Source organism: Haemorhous mexicanus, chromosome 14, assembly GCF_027477595.1.
Source record: "Haemorhous mexicanus isolate bHaeMex1 chromosome 14, bHaeMex1.pri, whole genome shotgun sequence".
Classification (NCBI taxonomy): Eukaryota; Metazoa; Chordata; class Aves; order Passeriformes; family Fringillidae; genus Haemorhous; species Haemorhous mexicanus.
The window spans coordinates 4,914,293-4,928,716 of NC_082354.1; the positions used below are offsets into that span (position 1 = coordinate 4,914,293).

Consider the following 14,424-nt stretch of genomic DNA (forward strand, 5'->3'; position numbering starts at 1 on the left):
AAAATCTGGGTTTGAAACGACTTAAAATAAATCCCCCGCTGCCCTAGTCTTGCTATTTAAAGGGGATTATTTAAGGGGTTTAGGAGTGCACAGAGGACGGCAGGACAACCTGTGCACCTCAATCCCCTCAAAGACCCTCAGAAAACCTTTCTGCATCTCACCTGCCGGCAGCTCGGGGCTCGCAGGACACCCTTTCAGGTTTCTCAGAGCTCACCACATGGCCAGGTGAAGTTCAGGGCTCCAGCTGGATGTGTGGGCTTCACTCCTGGACACTCCCATCCTCACTGGGGACACTCCAGCATCCGTGGCAGGGGTTATTGGTGTCACTGTCCCCCACAACACCCTTTGTGGGAAAAAAACACCCTGTGCCACTCAGACAGTGAGGGTTATTTAATAAATACCTTTTTTTTTTTTTTTCACAGAAATATACCAAGTTTTACAGAATACAAACTGCAGGGATAATGACCAAGCATCAAAAACAGAGGATGCAGAGCATCCTTGTGTCTCCCTCTGCTGTTCTCTAGCTCTGGCCCTGAGCTGTCAGCTCTCCCCATAACCCCACCCTGCTAAGGCTGGGGAGGGGACAGACGAGGTGCCAGCATGTCCTGCCCCAGGAGCAGCCACGCTGGGCAAGCCCCAGCTCTGGGCTGAGGGCACCAACTGCGAAGGCATCACTGGGGCCGGCCAGGATGCAGGCCACTGATGGATGGACAATAGCCTTTTGGTGCTGGTGGAGAGGCTGCTGCTGGGTGAACACCAGGTGGTGGCAGTGCTGGGAGCTTCTGGGCTGCTTCTGGGGGGTTGGAGCACAACCCTTGTATTAATCCATTAGACATGACTGGGGAAGGACAGCCCCGTTGCCTGGACCCTACAGGCAGCTGCCCAGGGAAAGGGGACACTGATCCCACAGCAAAGCACCCTGCTCTGCCCTGCCCTGGCAACACAACCACCTGAGCAGGGCTTGGCCCTGCTCCTGACTGTCTTGTGGCTCCTGCCCCTGTCAGCAGGGCTTCCAGGCCACAGCCCTGGACACTCAGCCCACCCGAGAGGTCAGGAGGAGAGTGGGGTCCCGCATTCCACTGTACCTGCTCTGGAGGACAAAGAGCCCCAAAGAGAGGAGCCAGGCAGGGCAGAGAGGTTTGGGGTAGGGAGAGGAGAGGTTTGGCCTGTCTGCAGGCTCTCACCTCTGGGGCAGACGCCAGACAGGCCACGCTCCAGGAGAGAGTTGAATCCCCATCACTTAAAGCCATGAGACCACAGTTGGCCCGGGGTCAGAGAGTACCCCCTTGGCCAGCTCTGCAGCAGTCAGACCTCCAGCTGCTCAGCACCCACAGGGGGAGAGCAGAGAGCATCAGGAAAAGGCCCTGCTACTCCAAAGTCACTTACCTCAAGTACAAGACCACCACGAGCCCTTTCTCCCTTTCCAAAGAGATCTAGGAGATCAGAGAGCACCTTCTAGCTGCTCCTCCCTGATCTCCACACAGCAAATATCCCTACAGGCACCACAGTGTGGCCCGGGCTCCCCACTCCCACTTGGCAACAAATCCACCTGGGGGAATCACCATCTCCCCACAGAGCTGGCCCCACCAACTGCAGGGATGGACAAAAATTTGCCACACCAATCCTGCATCTCCATCACCTAATCAGAGCCCTGAGCTGTAGAACAGGGCCCAGAACATGGGGTGAGGCTGAGCAGCAGCCCAGAGAGGCAGCAAGGCTGCTCTGATCACGGGAAATGTTATGTCTGTTTGAGGGGGAAGTGAGGAAATCAAATGCACCGTGGGGAGACCCCTGCATTGAGCCAGGAACAGGCTGCTGCTCTGCTCTGGCTGCTACAGCACTTACGTGAGTGGGGAGTGAGGGGCAGGAGATGGCTCCAGAGCCATCCCACAGCCCTGCCTCACCCCACCTGGGGACAGCCATTTTTGGTTAGGAGGGTAAGGCTATTGTGTGATGGCACCAGATTGTACAGGTGAGATGGGGGCCTGACGAACACCTGAAGGGGGTCCCAGGCACGGCGAAGGGATGGTGGCTGGGTGAGTGTGAGAGTGTGAAGAGGCAGCAGGGAGGCACACCCGCTATTTGCCCGCGGCAGGGGCCGTGGCCACGATCTCCTCGTACTTGGGGGGAGGCTCATTGTAGGAGACGCTGGTCTCCTCGCCGCTGCTGCTGCTCTCCGGGTGGCCCGTCACCTCCTCGTAGGAAGGCGGGGGCGTGGCACTGGACAGTCTGGAGAGGACGGAGACAGAATGCTCGGGCGGGCACAGGGTGCCGTCTGGCTGGGGGGTGCCCCCGGCTCGGGCATCGGCGGCCCCCCGGCTGCTGGCCTCCCGCTGGTACTGGGTCTCCCCCTGGCTCTGCGAGCGCTCCCGGTACACCATGACCCTGGGCAGGCTGCGGCCCGTCCGGCTGGCCAGGTAACGGTTCTGGGCGTAGGAGGGGCGGTGGCGGGTGGCCTTCTGCAGCTGGCACCTCCAGATGATGAAGAGGGCGATGACTATGAGAAGAGCCACTCCCAAGAGGGGCACCACCACGTACATAGCGTCAGAGCGCTCCGTGCTGTGCCCGGGGTCCTTGACAGAGTACACAGAGCTGGTGTAGCCTTTCCAGAACTCCATCTGTGACGGGAACAGAGAAACAACCATCACGTGCTGCAGGTGGGAGAAGGACCCCAACCACCACCAGCAATAACCACTGCCCTCCCCAGGCCCAGAAAAGGAGCAGTGTTTTGGATGTTCACCACCCCTGAGGTGCTGTGGGAACCACCGCAGAAGGTCCTGGAAACATCCCTCAACATCTCACAAGCAGGGAAAAATTTATTCCACACCAAGCCCAGCCTAGAACATCATGGACAACAGCAGAGATTTGCCACACGTGCCATGGGAGCACCAACTCAACCTGCAGCTGTGGGCAGGGACTCCTGGCAAAAGCAAGGTGAGGTCATTGCCTGGGAAGGGAAAGCCATGCTGGGAAGTGAGGCCACAACATGCTGCCTGCAGCCAGAAGAGGACAAAAGGGACAGGAGAGGCTGTTCCCCTTGTGCTTTCCCTCTGTCTCCAGCCTACTGAGGGTGAACCCTCCCACATGGCCTGGGACACACATGCAGGACACACGCACCGTCTTCTCCTTGTTCTCAAACACCTCCTTGACCTCCTCATAGCTGCAGACCTCCTCGATGCACTCCCGCTCGATGGTGCCCTGCCGGATCTCCTCCAGGAAGCCATTGGCTCTGGGAAAGCGTCTCAGGAGCGAGTGGGCATTCCTGGCCCCCAAGAACACTGCAACACACAAGGCAGAGATACTCTGAGCAGGGACAGATACCCATACCCCATAGTTGGCCTCTGCCCAGCCAAGTTTTCCAACCCAGATTCCTGACACCAATGCATCCCCAACACCAAAAATCCAAGGCTACAATCAGGTAGGACAGCAGGTAGGACAGCCAAAGGGGCACAGGACTCTTGGGGTCTGCCCAGAGAAATATGGCACCAGGAGCCCTCCTGTCAGGACTGAGGTGCTAGAGACACCAGAAGTGGCAGCTGCAGCCACACAGGGCAACTGAAGAAGCGACAAAAGGCTCCAAAAATATTTGTTTCCAACCTTCTGCCCCTGATGGATTTCATCTTTTTGCCCCTTTGCTGCAGGGCAAGGGAGATCCCACCAGGAGAGAAAGACCCCACAGGGCTGGGACACAGAGCTGTGCCAGGACATGGGGCCAGCACTGAGAGGGACTCAGCCCACAGTTCCAACACAACAGCCTGCTGGGAGCTGGTGTCCCTGCTGCCAGCTGCTCAGGGCCATGCAAGCTCAGGTGGCATCAAGGACTCTGCTCAGGCCCCAGAGAAACCACTTTCTCCCAGGCCCAGGACAACAAAACCCGAAAACACAGGGACAGCACAGGGTGATATGAGTCAGGGGCCTGAGCAACCTCTCCTCACACAGCAGCGCATTCTCATCCCCACTGTGTTTTGATGCAGAGGCCTCACAAACCTTCCTCTGCTCCCAAAGCCTGGGAGACTCCTCCAGTCTTCCCACAGTGCATGCAATCCTGAAGCCAGACAAAGCAGGAACAGCACCTTCCTGCCTGCACAAGAGACATCAAAGCCTCTCCCCATATCCTGCAGGAAGGACACTTCCAGGGGGTGCAGGAGGCCAGCACCTGCCTGGACCTGCTGCAGCACAGGAGGCAAAGAAGCTGTTTGCTCAGAGAGCAGAAACTTCACACATGATCCTTCCAGGACCCAAACATGCATTTCATGAATGAATGTTTCCACTACGCAGCTCAACACACTCAGCTGCAGGCTGCTTCCAGTTCTTCCCACCAAGCCACAAAATCCTGCTGCTTCCCTTGGGAAGATGAATCAGTTCAGCTGGGTGATCCACAGGAACCATTTACCTCCTTCACCCTCAGGTTGTCTTCCACTGGATCAACAAAGTGAACCCATTCACACAGCAGCAGGAGTATCAAAGGAGGCAGGGAGACACAATCTCCCATCTGACCAGCTTGGTGATAACAAAATACTGGCTCCACAAGCAAAACAGTCAGTGAAAAGCCACCAACTTCTTTCCTTAGGAGCCTTTTGCCAGGGAGAAAGGCAAGTTTCCTTCTGCTTTACCTTCCATGTATCCTGCTGCTGAAACAATACAGCAAGGTATTTGTGAGAGTATTTGGAAATATCAACAGGGACAAGATCGTGGTGTAAGAAACAACTACTACTGTGCTACACCAGCCTGGGCTTGGAGGCACTGAGCTGCTTTTGTGCTGTGTAGGTGCATTTTCTCCTTGTGATTTATTAATGCCTTGCTTCTGTGAGATTTTGCAGAGGGCTGAACCACTGAGGTGTGAATGAAGAGCAGCATGAATGATGTGAGTCACAGATCTTCCCTCCGAAAGGACTTTATTATGCAAACCATTTTTTTTTTTTTTACAAGGACAACCGAAAAAGCATTTTCAAGAGGCACAGAAGGCATCTTGCAGAAGGGCAGGGATCAGCTTGCCTTGGCTTTCACAGTTGAGGAGGGCTATCCTGGCTGGAGAGGGAACAAGCTGGCAGGCTGACCTTGTCTTGAGCCTTTCCAGAAGGAGATGAAATTTTACAAAGACAACATTCATTCTGCAAACGTCCTGTACTCTGCTGGAGAAGTCTGGCCTCACCTCCTTTGCCTCCCACCTTGATCAGGCCGTGGTATAAACTCTCCCCTCCTTGGCACTTGAGCCTGAGACTTGGATTTCAACTTCCTCAGCACATCTTAGAGCAACAAGCTTGCCTGCAGATCTCACTGTCAGGGTTTTCCATCCCTGCAGAAAGCAGTCACTGGGCCCCTTCCCTGCTTTGCCATGCTGAGCGGGCCACTAAGGTAGGAAATAAAAACAGACACACAGGCAGGCAGGTATCAAAAGCACTGTCCCAACTGCAAACATGCTGTGACAGAGGTGTGTGTTTTTCCCCACATGCAATTTCCCTCAGGGACATAGAAATGGGAGAACAGAAACTGAGTCACTGCTCCCTTCCCCTGAAAGTGCAAAGTGGCTCAGGACCAGAGCAGGAAAACCACTGGCCCTCAAGAAATGAGCCTCTCATCTCTGCTGGATCCCCAGCTGACATGAAGAGCAGACAGCCAAGCAGGTCCTGTCCCCAAACTACGGGGCTGAGGGCACCTGCCAAGGCCCAGCAGTGCTGATCCCCTGTGCCTCTCCAAGCCTCCCCACACCAGCTGGAGAACCGGTGCTCAGGAAAGATCAGAGCTTTTAGGCAGGGGAAGCAGGAGCAAGGGCTGGGTTCACCTCAGCCCTGCTGGCTTTTCTGGGGTGCTGCTGGCCCCTGGTGGACACCACCCCATGTCTCAGCTGTCCTGCTTGGGGGGGACACCCTGGGGCTGCTTCTCTGGGGAAGGGCTGTGGCTGTGCCTGCAGAGGGACAGCCAGGGATGGCAGGGAGCGTGTGGTGGAGAACCTGCCCATCAGCACATCCCCCCTGCACATCAGGGTCACCACGAAGGGGACACTGACGCCACAGGGGACACCTTCCACCAGCAGGACATGCTGGCGAGCCAGCACCTGAGCTCTGGGAAGGAGAAAAGGCAGCAGTGGAGGAAGGCAGGGACCCAGCTGGGCACCCTCCTCATTAACTGAAGATTAAAGCAGCCTTTTAAAAACACTGCCTGAAGATCTCTGCTCCCTCCCGCACCAGCACAGCAAAGATAATGAAAGAAGGCATACCTGTCATCCCTGGGGTCCTCCTTCTCCCCAGCGTGGCTACTGCCTCCACCTTCACAGCTGGCTCTGGTGACACTCCGAGCAATTCCTGAGATCCCAGACAGATCTCTCCATCTCCCCTTCACTATTGCTGTCCACCTGACGCTCCCATCACACCGGGGCACACAGCCTCCATGCAGGCTGCCCAGGAGAGTGAGAGGGAGGCTTGAGCCCAGCTCTGGACAGGCCACACACCTCTCTGCAGCCTTGCCAGGCTCAGCCCATCTTTAATGCTGGCCCAGCAGTGCTCTGGGTGTGCCACAGCGAGCTCAGGGTGGGGCTGAGCTCGGCAGCTCGCACAGAACACAGAGCCCCAGTGCTACCAGGCACACAGGGCAGTGTGGCCCCCAGGGTGGGCATGGGCATGAGGAGCACTGCTGATGAGAGATGTCAGAGCAGACAGGCAGCCCAGAGAGCCCTGGGGAGGCCCGTCCTGCACAGCAAGCAGCACACAGAGACAGAAATGCTGCAGCTCCGGGTAATCCCGGAGAGGTCGGACCTTCAGCACCTCCTCTTGACTCCCACCTTGCAGAGGGGAGAGAGAAGCACAAGTCAGGCCGGACCTCAGACCTCACCCAGGGCCAACAGCTGATGGCAGCTGCTCCCCGGAGAGAATAATACCCCCCAAAATGCACAGGCACCCCTTTCATGAGAGGTGGCTGTCAAACATCCCCCTTCTCTCTGACACCACCAGCACCTCTCCGCCTTGCCTGGGAACACTTACTTGCCATGCTGCCTCACTCGGCCAAGGGGGGCTCCTGCCTACCTGCAGGGAAGAAAACAGGAGAGTCACTGACAGCTTGAATTTCCAACCCAGTTTCAAAGCCCAAACCTCCATCACTCAGGATCAGATTCATGCAGCAAGCATGGTGCTGAGCAGGGGACCCACAATAGATCCCGCCCAGCAGTGCCCCTTCAGAGAGCCAAGGATTCCAGCTGCCTCCCTGCTCTTCACCTGCCTGGAGGGGCTGGAGGGGCTCAGGGCACCCTCAGCTCCCAGAGTGCTGGGGCAGGTCCCAGGGAGAAGCAGGGCCCTAGCAGACCAGCAAAGTAGGAAGGGAAAGACTGGACGAAGGATAGACCCCATTTCTCACCAGCAGATGAGATGACCTGCCTGTCAGAGACTGCTGGGAGCAGCCTGGTGCTCTTCCCTTCCACAAGAGATTGATGGATACAGGTGAAGCAATCATCTTATTTTAGAGCAACTTCACAGACGTGCCAGTTCTCACTTCTGCAACTCCTACCCACAATCTGGTTGTTGGGCCAAGCTAAGGGCAGCAGCAAGAGTGACAGAGCTCCCTGTACACCCAGGACAACAGCTCTCCAGCTGGACAAGCAATTTTTGTGCTTCAAAAGCAAAACTGAACTAAACAAAACCCCACAGAAGTTAAATGAAACCCTGCAGAAGGCAGAGGATATCTGCTTGTTTTCCATGCTTTGTCATCTCCCTGTGCTCAATGCCCCACAGATTAGACTGCCCTGGGCTGACTACTGCTGTGTGTGACACTGGCTGTGGCAAAGCCACAACTCTGTCAGGAGACAGAGGGGACAGGACTGCCCAGCTCCTGCACGGATTTATTGCAGATGAAGGAGCAAGCATGATTAGAAACAGCAGGAACTAAACCCCACGCTGGTCTCAGGCCCAGGACTTTAGATATGCAGTTATTCCAAAAGCACTTGGATCTGCTCTGCTGGAGTTAGGTCAGGGACAGCACAGAGCTGCTCACAGGGTCAGCAGGGCTGGAAACACAGTTCTCCTTTCACATACAAGGCGGGCACCCAGAAGGGCTAATGCTGCACACAGCATCATTTACCTTCCAGTAAATGGAGCACCTCACCCTGCCAGCATCAGGTTTGCTGTGCTTCCCAAGGCTCCTCCACCATATAGTGCCAAGAGGGCATGCAAGCCTGGAGCTGTGTCCAGAGAGAGAAGGCAGCTTCTTCCCAACAGTTTGGGAAGCTCAGATTGCAAACCTCAGTCTGGAGTTGAAGCAAGAGCAGCACCAGAAGTACACAGCAGAGGTCTGCTGCCTCCAGAGCCCCACAGCCCAATCCTGCTTCTCTGAGCCCTTCTGGGGGATGTGAGAGGCCTCTGGATCCATGAATTCCCCACAGACTCTGAGCGGGGACCACCTGACCCAATTCTGCTGTCATCAATTTTTACAAAGAGACCCACAGCCCCAGGATAAAAGAAAGCACAGCACAGAGCATGTGCCACAGTTTCCACACAAACCCTCCTTGTTACAGGCATCCTCCCCCTCCAATGGACAGGAGAACAAAGATACAGAAAGAAGGATATTCTCACATCACACACCAGGCAACAAATTTAATGCTGTTTAATTTAATTTACACTCTTTTACTTTCTTCCACGTATCTGTGTCAATGCACCCAGTGCCACAAATCAGGGAGCTGCACACAAGCCTCCAAGCACAAACAATGCCGGTGAGAAGGGCAGAAGTCCCAGACACTTATTTCTATTTTCACATGCAAATTCCTGGCCACCTCCCCTCTCTCCAGCGAGCAGGAAAAGCTGGAGCAGTGCACACGCTGACGCCAAGGGGAGCAGCATCCCTTCTGCCCCCACGCAAGCCGAGAGAAGCCTGAAGCTGGAGGCTGACCTAGCAGACGCCCACCCATTCCCGATCCCCCCCCTCCGGCTTCCCATCCTCTATAAATACCCCATCGATAGGAGGTTGCTAAGGCAACCGTGAGGAGGCGCGAGGGATGCAGCCATGGGAGTGAGGATGCTGCAGTCGCACATTTGTGTCTCCCCCAGGCTCCCCCCATCTCCGCCCCCGCTCCCGTCACTGCTGCCAAAGGAGGAAATCGTGCCGGGAAAACACGGAGGGCGCCTGGAGCCAGCTCCCCGCGGACCGCGAGGGGACCCGGGGGTCCACACTGGGAGGTGGCACCTCCTCGACAGGCTGGGGGTGACCGAGGTACGGGTTGGGAGGACCCAGAGCCCCCAGTGCCGCGCCACGGCGTGCAGGGAGGGTGCTGACTGTGCCAGCATCACGTAGCCGCGGTGCCAGCTGGATGCCAGCAATATTGGGGCTTTTCCGTGCCAAGATCCACGGCGAGGAGAGGCTACGCCGGCTACGCTTGACAGGGCAGGAAGCCTCGCCCTCCCAAAACAGCCGTCACACCCCACCCTGCTCCCCGGCTGGTGCTCACGCTGCCCTGGCAGCGCCAGCCCGGCGCCCGTGTGCCCAAACCAGCTCCCAATGATCCCCACTGCGCTCAGCTCCCAGAGCCACCCCAGGGCAGGGACCCCCCAGCCCATCTGTCACCCTGCAGCAGGGACCCCCAGCCCACCTGCCCAGGGGCTTTCCAGTACCCCCTCAGCCTTCAGTGAATGCCACCCCACGGCAGAGCCCTCAAGCCTAAGTGTCACCCCAAAGCCGAGACCCCCAGCTCACCTGTGACCCCACAACAGGGACCCTCAGCTCACCTGCCACCCCATAGTGGGGTCCCCTAGCTCACCTGCCACCCCATAGTGGGGTCCCCTTCCTCACCTGTCACCCTAGAGCGGGGCTCCCTAACTCACCTGCCACCCCATAGCGGAATACCCTAGCTCACGTGTCACCCTACAACACGGACCCCTATGTCAGCTGTCACTCCACAGCGGGGTCCCCAGCCCCACCTCCCCGGCTGTGCGGGGTCCTTCCAGCCCCACCCTCCGCCCCACCGACACGTCCTCCTCGTCTCCGCCGCTCTGCTGTTCGCCGCGCGCCCGGACATGCCGCGCCAGTCCCAGGGTTCCCGGCTCCCCGCTCCGCAGCACCAGTCCCTTTATCCCCGCTCCAACCCCGCAGCCGCGGTCCCACGGCTCCGCTGTCCTCCCCCCGGCCCCGCAGCCGCACCCCGCGCCCCGCCGGTACCTCATGGCGGCCCCGCGCCCGCCGCAGCCGCTCCCTCCCGCCGACGGGCAGGGGAGGGAAGGCCCCGCCCCAGACACGCCCCCTCCCGCCCCATGACCAATCACATTGCTCCGCGACCCTCACGTGCCGCCTTCCTCTTACAATGGGGATGCGGGGCGGGGCCACACGCTCCTCCCCCGTGTCGGGATGGGTCTACAGCCAATCAGAGCGGGTTGCGGCTGCCGGGCAGTGCCGCGGTGCCCCTGGGAGCCGTAGTCCTAAGACCCGCCGTGGTCCCGCGGAGCACGGGCGCGGCCCGGGGGCGGCCCCGGGGATTAGCCGGAGCTCCGCCGGGGCTCCGGGCGTCTCTGGCCCCGCTGCCGCGCGCAGCGCTGTCTGCCTTTCCCTGCCTGTTGCCTCACGCCGGCCCGCTGGGGCCGAGGCTGCCAGCATTCCGCGGGTGTCCCGCGGTCACATCCCCTGTCGCCTCCACCTCTTCATCCTCCCTCTCTTCTTCTTCCTCCTCGTCCTCCTCCTCCTCGCTGCTCGAGTCCTCATAAAAGAAGAGGGTGGCCTGCACCGGGAAGTTTTCCAGCAGCTTCTCCCCCACGCTGTACAGGTGGTCAAAGGCCTTGGACTTGGGCCAGAGGAGCCTGTGTGGGGAGAGCCGGGGTGAGCCCCCGCCCGCCGCGCCCCCGCGCCCGCCCGTGGCCCCGGGGCCAGGGCACGTACCTGACCGGGTGTTGGAAGAACGCCAGCGCTTTGCTGGGACCGCCGTGCCCCTCCGCTGCCCGAGCCTGAGCCTGGGGAGACACAGCCGGATGGTACCGAGCTCCCGCTGCCCCGGCTGGCACCGGGGTGCCACAGACCCAGCAACTCCCCCCTCCCCTGCCCCTCAGCTGAGGCGCTCACAGCACCGCAGGGAAGCTGGCAAATAGCCCCACACCCTCCTGAGGGGCTTTTTGCCAGTGTAATCTCTCCCCCGTGCTCCAGAGCGGGTGCCCAGGCACGCCGCTAACGCCCTGAGGAATGCCCGCCCGGCTGGGAACAGGCGGCCCCCTCAGGGCTGCTGTGGCCGTGTCTCCTCAGGGGCTCAGCCTGGCCCGGCCCTAGGCGCGGCTGGTGCTCCAGGGCAGCTGGGCACAGCCGTGGGACAAAGGACTCCGTGGGACAAAGTGACTGAGAGGCCGGTTTTGTACCAGCAGGGACCCCACGGGCATGGGGACAGTGCCAAACTCACAGCGTCCATCTCCTCCTGCCGCGGCACGGGTCCCTCCTGGGCTCGGGGCAGCCACGGTCTCCAGAGAGGAAGGGCTCTAGGAGAGAGAGAGAGAGCAGCTTCAGTGCCACAGCCGCCCACCCTGGCCCGCTCCCCTTTGCCTTGCTCGGGTGAGGCAGCCCCACAGCCTGACCCGCCCGGCCAGCCCTGCCCGGGTGCCAGCACCCTCTGTGCCAACTACGGCCGCTGGCATCAGAGGTGTCCCCAGCACCACAGCCTTCACCCAAACCCAGCTGGAGCTCCCCCATCCCACCTTCTTCACCCTCCTGCCAGCCCCACTCCCACTGGTACCTTGCCCCTTGCTCCAGCCCCGGGGGTGGGCAGGCACTGGCCACCGGCACCCGGAGCCCGTGGGCAGTCAGGCAACAGGCAGCAGCTTGCATGGTAGCAGGAGACGCTGTCCCTTGTGACACTGCAGACCCTTGGTGGGCACACATTTATAGCTCTGCCTCGGCCGTGACTCACAAATTCTTTGGGGCAGGGGAGCGAGGGGCTGAGGCTGTGGGGACAGCGGTGTGAAATTTGTCCCAGTTGTGTAAACAGAGGGCCGGGGGGAGGCTGGGGGCGGAGGGGCTGCGATCTCTGGTGGAAAAGCAAAACACAAAAGGGAAAATTTGGACACCATTTGTGAGAAAATCCCCAGGGGTGAACAGGGGAGGGTAGAGACAATTAACAAGGATGATTAAGTGCTCTTTGTAGCCATTTGCATAAGGGAGGTAGGGGAGATGGGAAAGGGATGGGAAATGGCGGGGCAGCATGACAGGTATGGGATTGGAACAGTGCAGTGGGCATGGGATGGGAGTGTGTGTAGGGCATGCCATGGGCACAGTGTGGTGGGCTTGTGTTGGGGACAGCACAAAGGGCATGCCGAGGACGCTGATGGGCTACAGTGGTGGCAAGCACAGGAGGCAGCTGATGGCTTGAGAGAGGCTCAAAAGCAGACAGGGAGGGAGGACACATGGCAGGGATGGACCCCAGGCACTATCAGAGCAATGGTCTTGCTCAGGCACTCATGGCCCATCACCCCAGGGAGCTGCCAGATCCCATTTCCAGAGATGGGAGAGCAAGCACTGGTCAGTGTTCCCTGCCCTCTCCTTTGTTTTTGAGATGTGGACCACAGCAGGAGGGACAGAAAAGCTCCTCAGTGTGAGGGTGCAAGGCTGATGCAGCCCCTGGTTCCAACAGGGCCACTGACACCATCCCTGCCCGCTGCTCCTGCCCAAGCACTCGAAGAAAACTGCCACTGGCAAACAGGTCACCTTCTGCTCCTGGGAGAGTTTCAGTTTGAGACAAGGAAAGAAAATAGCAAATGGTCCCTGCTGTAGCTCTGCTATCAGCATCCAAACACCGCTGTCCAAACGCTGGCCAGACCCTGCTCAGCTCCCAGCACAATTTGTCACCAGAGGCCCTCCCTACTCCTCTCCATCTGTGGCAGCCAGTGAGCAGGAGGGGGCACGGGGCCAGCACAGCTCTCATTACCTTCCCCATTTGCTCCTCATTTGGGCCAGTAGTCTTACAACAACAAACCCCGTGGAGGACAAGCAGGGCCAAGAAGAGTAAACCAAAAGTTCAGACTGGCTCTGAGGAGTGGGGAGCTCAACCAGCTGGTGTTTCACTGCCCCTCGAGCCCCAATACAGGCAGCACAGCCCAGAGTGGGCTCATGGATGGTGGGACAGTCACCTGCCAGCCACTAAGGATGTCAGGTCCAGAAGGATGACAGCAAGCCTCAAAGCTGAACCCATTAGGTGAACCTACCCCGATAATTCATAGACAACCAGCAAAGCGTTGGGCATCCCAGCTCCCCAATCCTTCCCAACACCCAAAGAAAGGGTTTAGTTCTGATCTGCAGTAAGCCTCTGATCCAGGAGATTTGCAGGTGGATTGTGCAAAGCTGTAGCTGAACAACTGCAGCCCCTGATCCCCTGGGCTGGGGCCCTGGCTGCTCACCCTGTCCTGAGCAGCCACCTCCAGTCCTGGGTGACCCCCGGCTGCAGCCACCCTGGGTCCCACCCTGCACCTCCAGCCACCTCCGTAAGTACCTCAGAGCTCCCTCCCTCGCCTTTCTGCCAGCACTCTGAGCGCCCTGAGCACCCAGGTGAGACGGTGTGGGAGGTCTTGGTTAGAGCACAGGAGAGCAGACAGAAAGCTGGCAAACTTTGGTGCCAAGCATTTGAGGTGGCGGGGGAGGATGGGAGCAGGGGCAGGCCCTGAGTGCTGGCAGCAGGCTCAGCCAGGAGTGTTCCCTGGGGGAGGGAGGCCACTGGCCGTGGTGCCGGGCTCAGCCCGGTTTCGCAAGGCACCACAGAAGGAGGAATTTTTAAACAAAGCAAAGAGAAAACAAACCAACCCACTCCACCACCTCTGCCACCCACCTGCTCCCTGTGTAAAGGGCTGTGGGTGGGAAGTGGCACCAGCACGAAATCCCAGCATGAGCTGCACCCCGAACTGCTCACCCCTCCACAGGACAGGTCACCCTGCTTGGCTGGCATGCTTCCAGGAAGCATCCCAAAGGAGATGCCAGCCCTGATGTCATTCTGCCCTCTGTGAGCCTCCAGGCTCTCCTGGGGATGCGGGTATCACTGTCACATGCATCCCTTTCCATCCTTGTCCCCAGCAGCACAGAAAGGCAGATATCCATGGTTCAGTCTCAGGTGGCTGTGTCTCTTTGTCCCAAAGGAGCCTCAGCAGCTCGGGGTGGGTCGTGGGTGGCTGCAGATGCCTCGGGTGAGCCCCATGCAGACGGGGATGAGGTGCCATCCCCTTTCCTCAGCTGGGGGAGCTTTGGCTTCACCACCTGCAGTCACCTCCAGCAGGTCCCAAGTAGGATGGTGCAGCCATAGCTTTTTGGCTTCCTCAGCTCGAGGTGTCACAGAAGACAAGGGGCCTCGAGGAAGGCAGTGGGCACTTTCCCCACAGCAGCAGCTGGCTCTCCATCCCTGCCCGCGGCGTCAGTGCAGGGGAGGGCTTTGGCGTCCTTCCTGGGCAGCGCTGCTCTGCCTCTGGAGCCTGCCTGGGGAGATAGCAGAGGTGA

At 59.0% G+C, this 14,424-nt stretch overlaps 2 protein-coding genes across 5 annotated transcripts; both read right to left on the reverse strand.

Moving 5' to 3' along the window:
• Positions 1 to 375: 375 nt before the first annotated feature.
• On the reverse strand, positions 376 to 10,233 carry PRRG3 (proline rich and Gla domain 3). 4 transcript variants are annotated; one of them, XM_059859752.1, is made up of 6 exons: positions 10,135 to 10,233; positions 6,978 to 7,019; positions 6,218 to 6,394; positions 3,988 to 5,350; positions 3,118 to 3,278; positions 376 to 2,618 (listed from the first exon to the last, which is right to left on the reverse strand). In XM_059859752.1, exons 4-6 carry the CDS (start codon positions 4,094 to 4,096, stop codon positions 2,079 to 2,081), a joined length of 810 nt encoding a protein of 269 aa, XP_059715735.1. In that variant the 5' UTR covers positions 4,097 to 5,350; positions 6,218 to 6,394; positions 6,978 to 7,019; positions 10,135 to 10,233; the 3' UTR covers positions 376 to 2,078. The 4 variants fall into 4 exon arrangements, with proteins under 4 accessions (XP_059715735.1, XP_059715737.1, XP_059715738.1 ...); XM_059859754.1 differs by having other exon boundaries at positions 6,218 to 6,778; positions 10,135 to 10,218; XM_059859755.1 differs by lacking the exon at positions 3,988 to 5,350.
• A 298-nt stretch (positions 10,234 to 10,531) lies between these two features.
• On the reverse strand, positions 10,532 to 11,775 carry RIPPLY1 (ripply transcriptional repressor 1). The gene is made up of 4 exons (XM_059859680.1): positions 11,684 to 11,775; positions 11,354 to 11,429; positions 10,846 to 10,916; positions 10,532 to 10,766 (listed from the first exon to the last, which is right to left on the reverse strand). The coding sequence occupies exons 1-4, from the start codon at positions 11,773 to 11,775 to the stop codon at positions 10,532 to 10,534; spliced, it is 474 nt and encodes a 157-aa protein (XP_059715663.1).
• Between the last annotated feature and the right edge of the window lie 2,649 nt (positions 11,776 to 14,424).

What these genes read in the sequence shown, in the direction of transcription:
- PRRG3 (XM_059859752.1), bottom strand. Translation starts at nt 4,096, where the DNA reads ATGTCTCTTGTGCAGGCAGGAAGGTGCTGTTCCTGCTTTGTCTGGCTT. An exon ending in GGCTTTGGGAGCAGAGGAAG is followed by an intron (nt 3,279 to 3,987) that starts GTTTGTGAGGCC and finishes TGTGTGTTGCAG; the next exon opens with TGTTCTTGGGGGCCAGGAAT. An exon ending in TTGAGAACAAGGAGAAGACG is followed by an intron (nt 2,619 to 3,117) that starts GTGCGTGTGTCC and finishes TTCCCGTCACAG; the next exon opens with ATGGAGTTCTGGAAAGGCTA.
- RIPPLY1 (XM_059859680.1), bottom strand. Translation starts at nt 11,775, where the DNA reads ATGCAAGCTGCTGCCTGTTGCCTGACTGCCCACGGGCTCCGGGTGCCG. An exon ending in GGCAGGAGGAGATGGACGCT is followed by an intron (nt 10,917 to 11,353) that starts GTGAGTTTGGCA and finishes GTGTCTCCCCAG; the next exon opens with GCTCAGGCTCGGGCAGCGGA. An exon ending in TTCTTCCAACACCCGGTCAG is followed by an intron (nt 10,767 to 10,845) that starts GTACGTGCCCTG and finishes CTCCCCACACAG; the next exon opens with GCTCCTCTGGCCCAAGTCCA.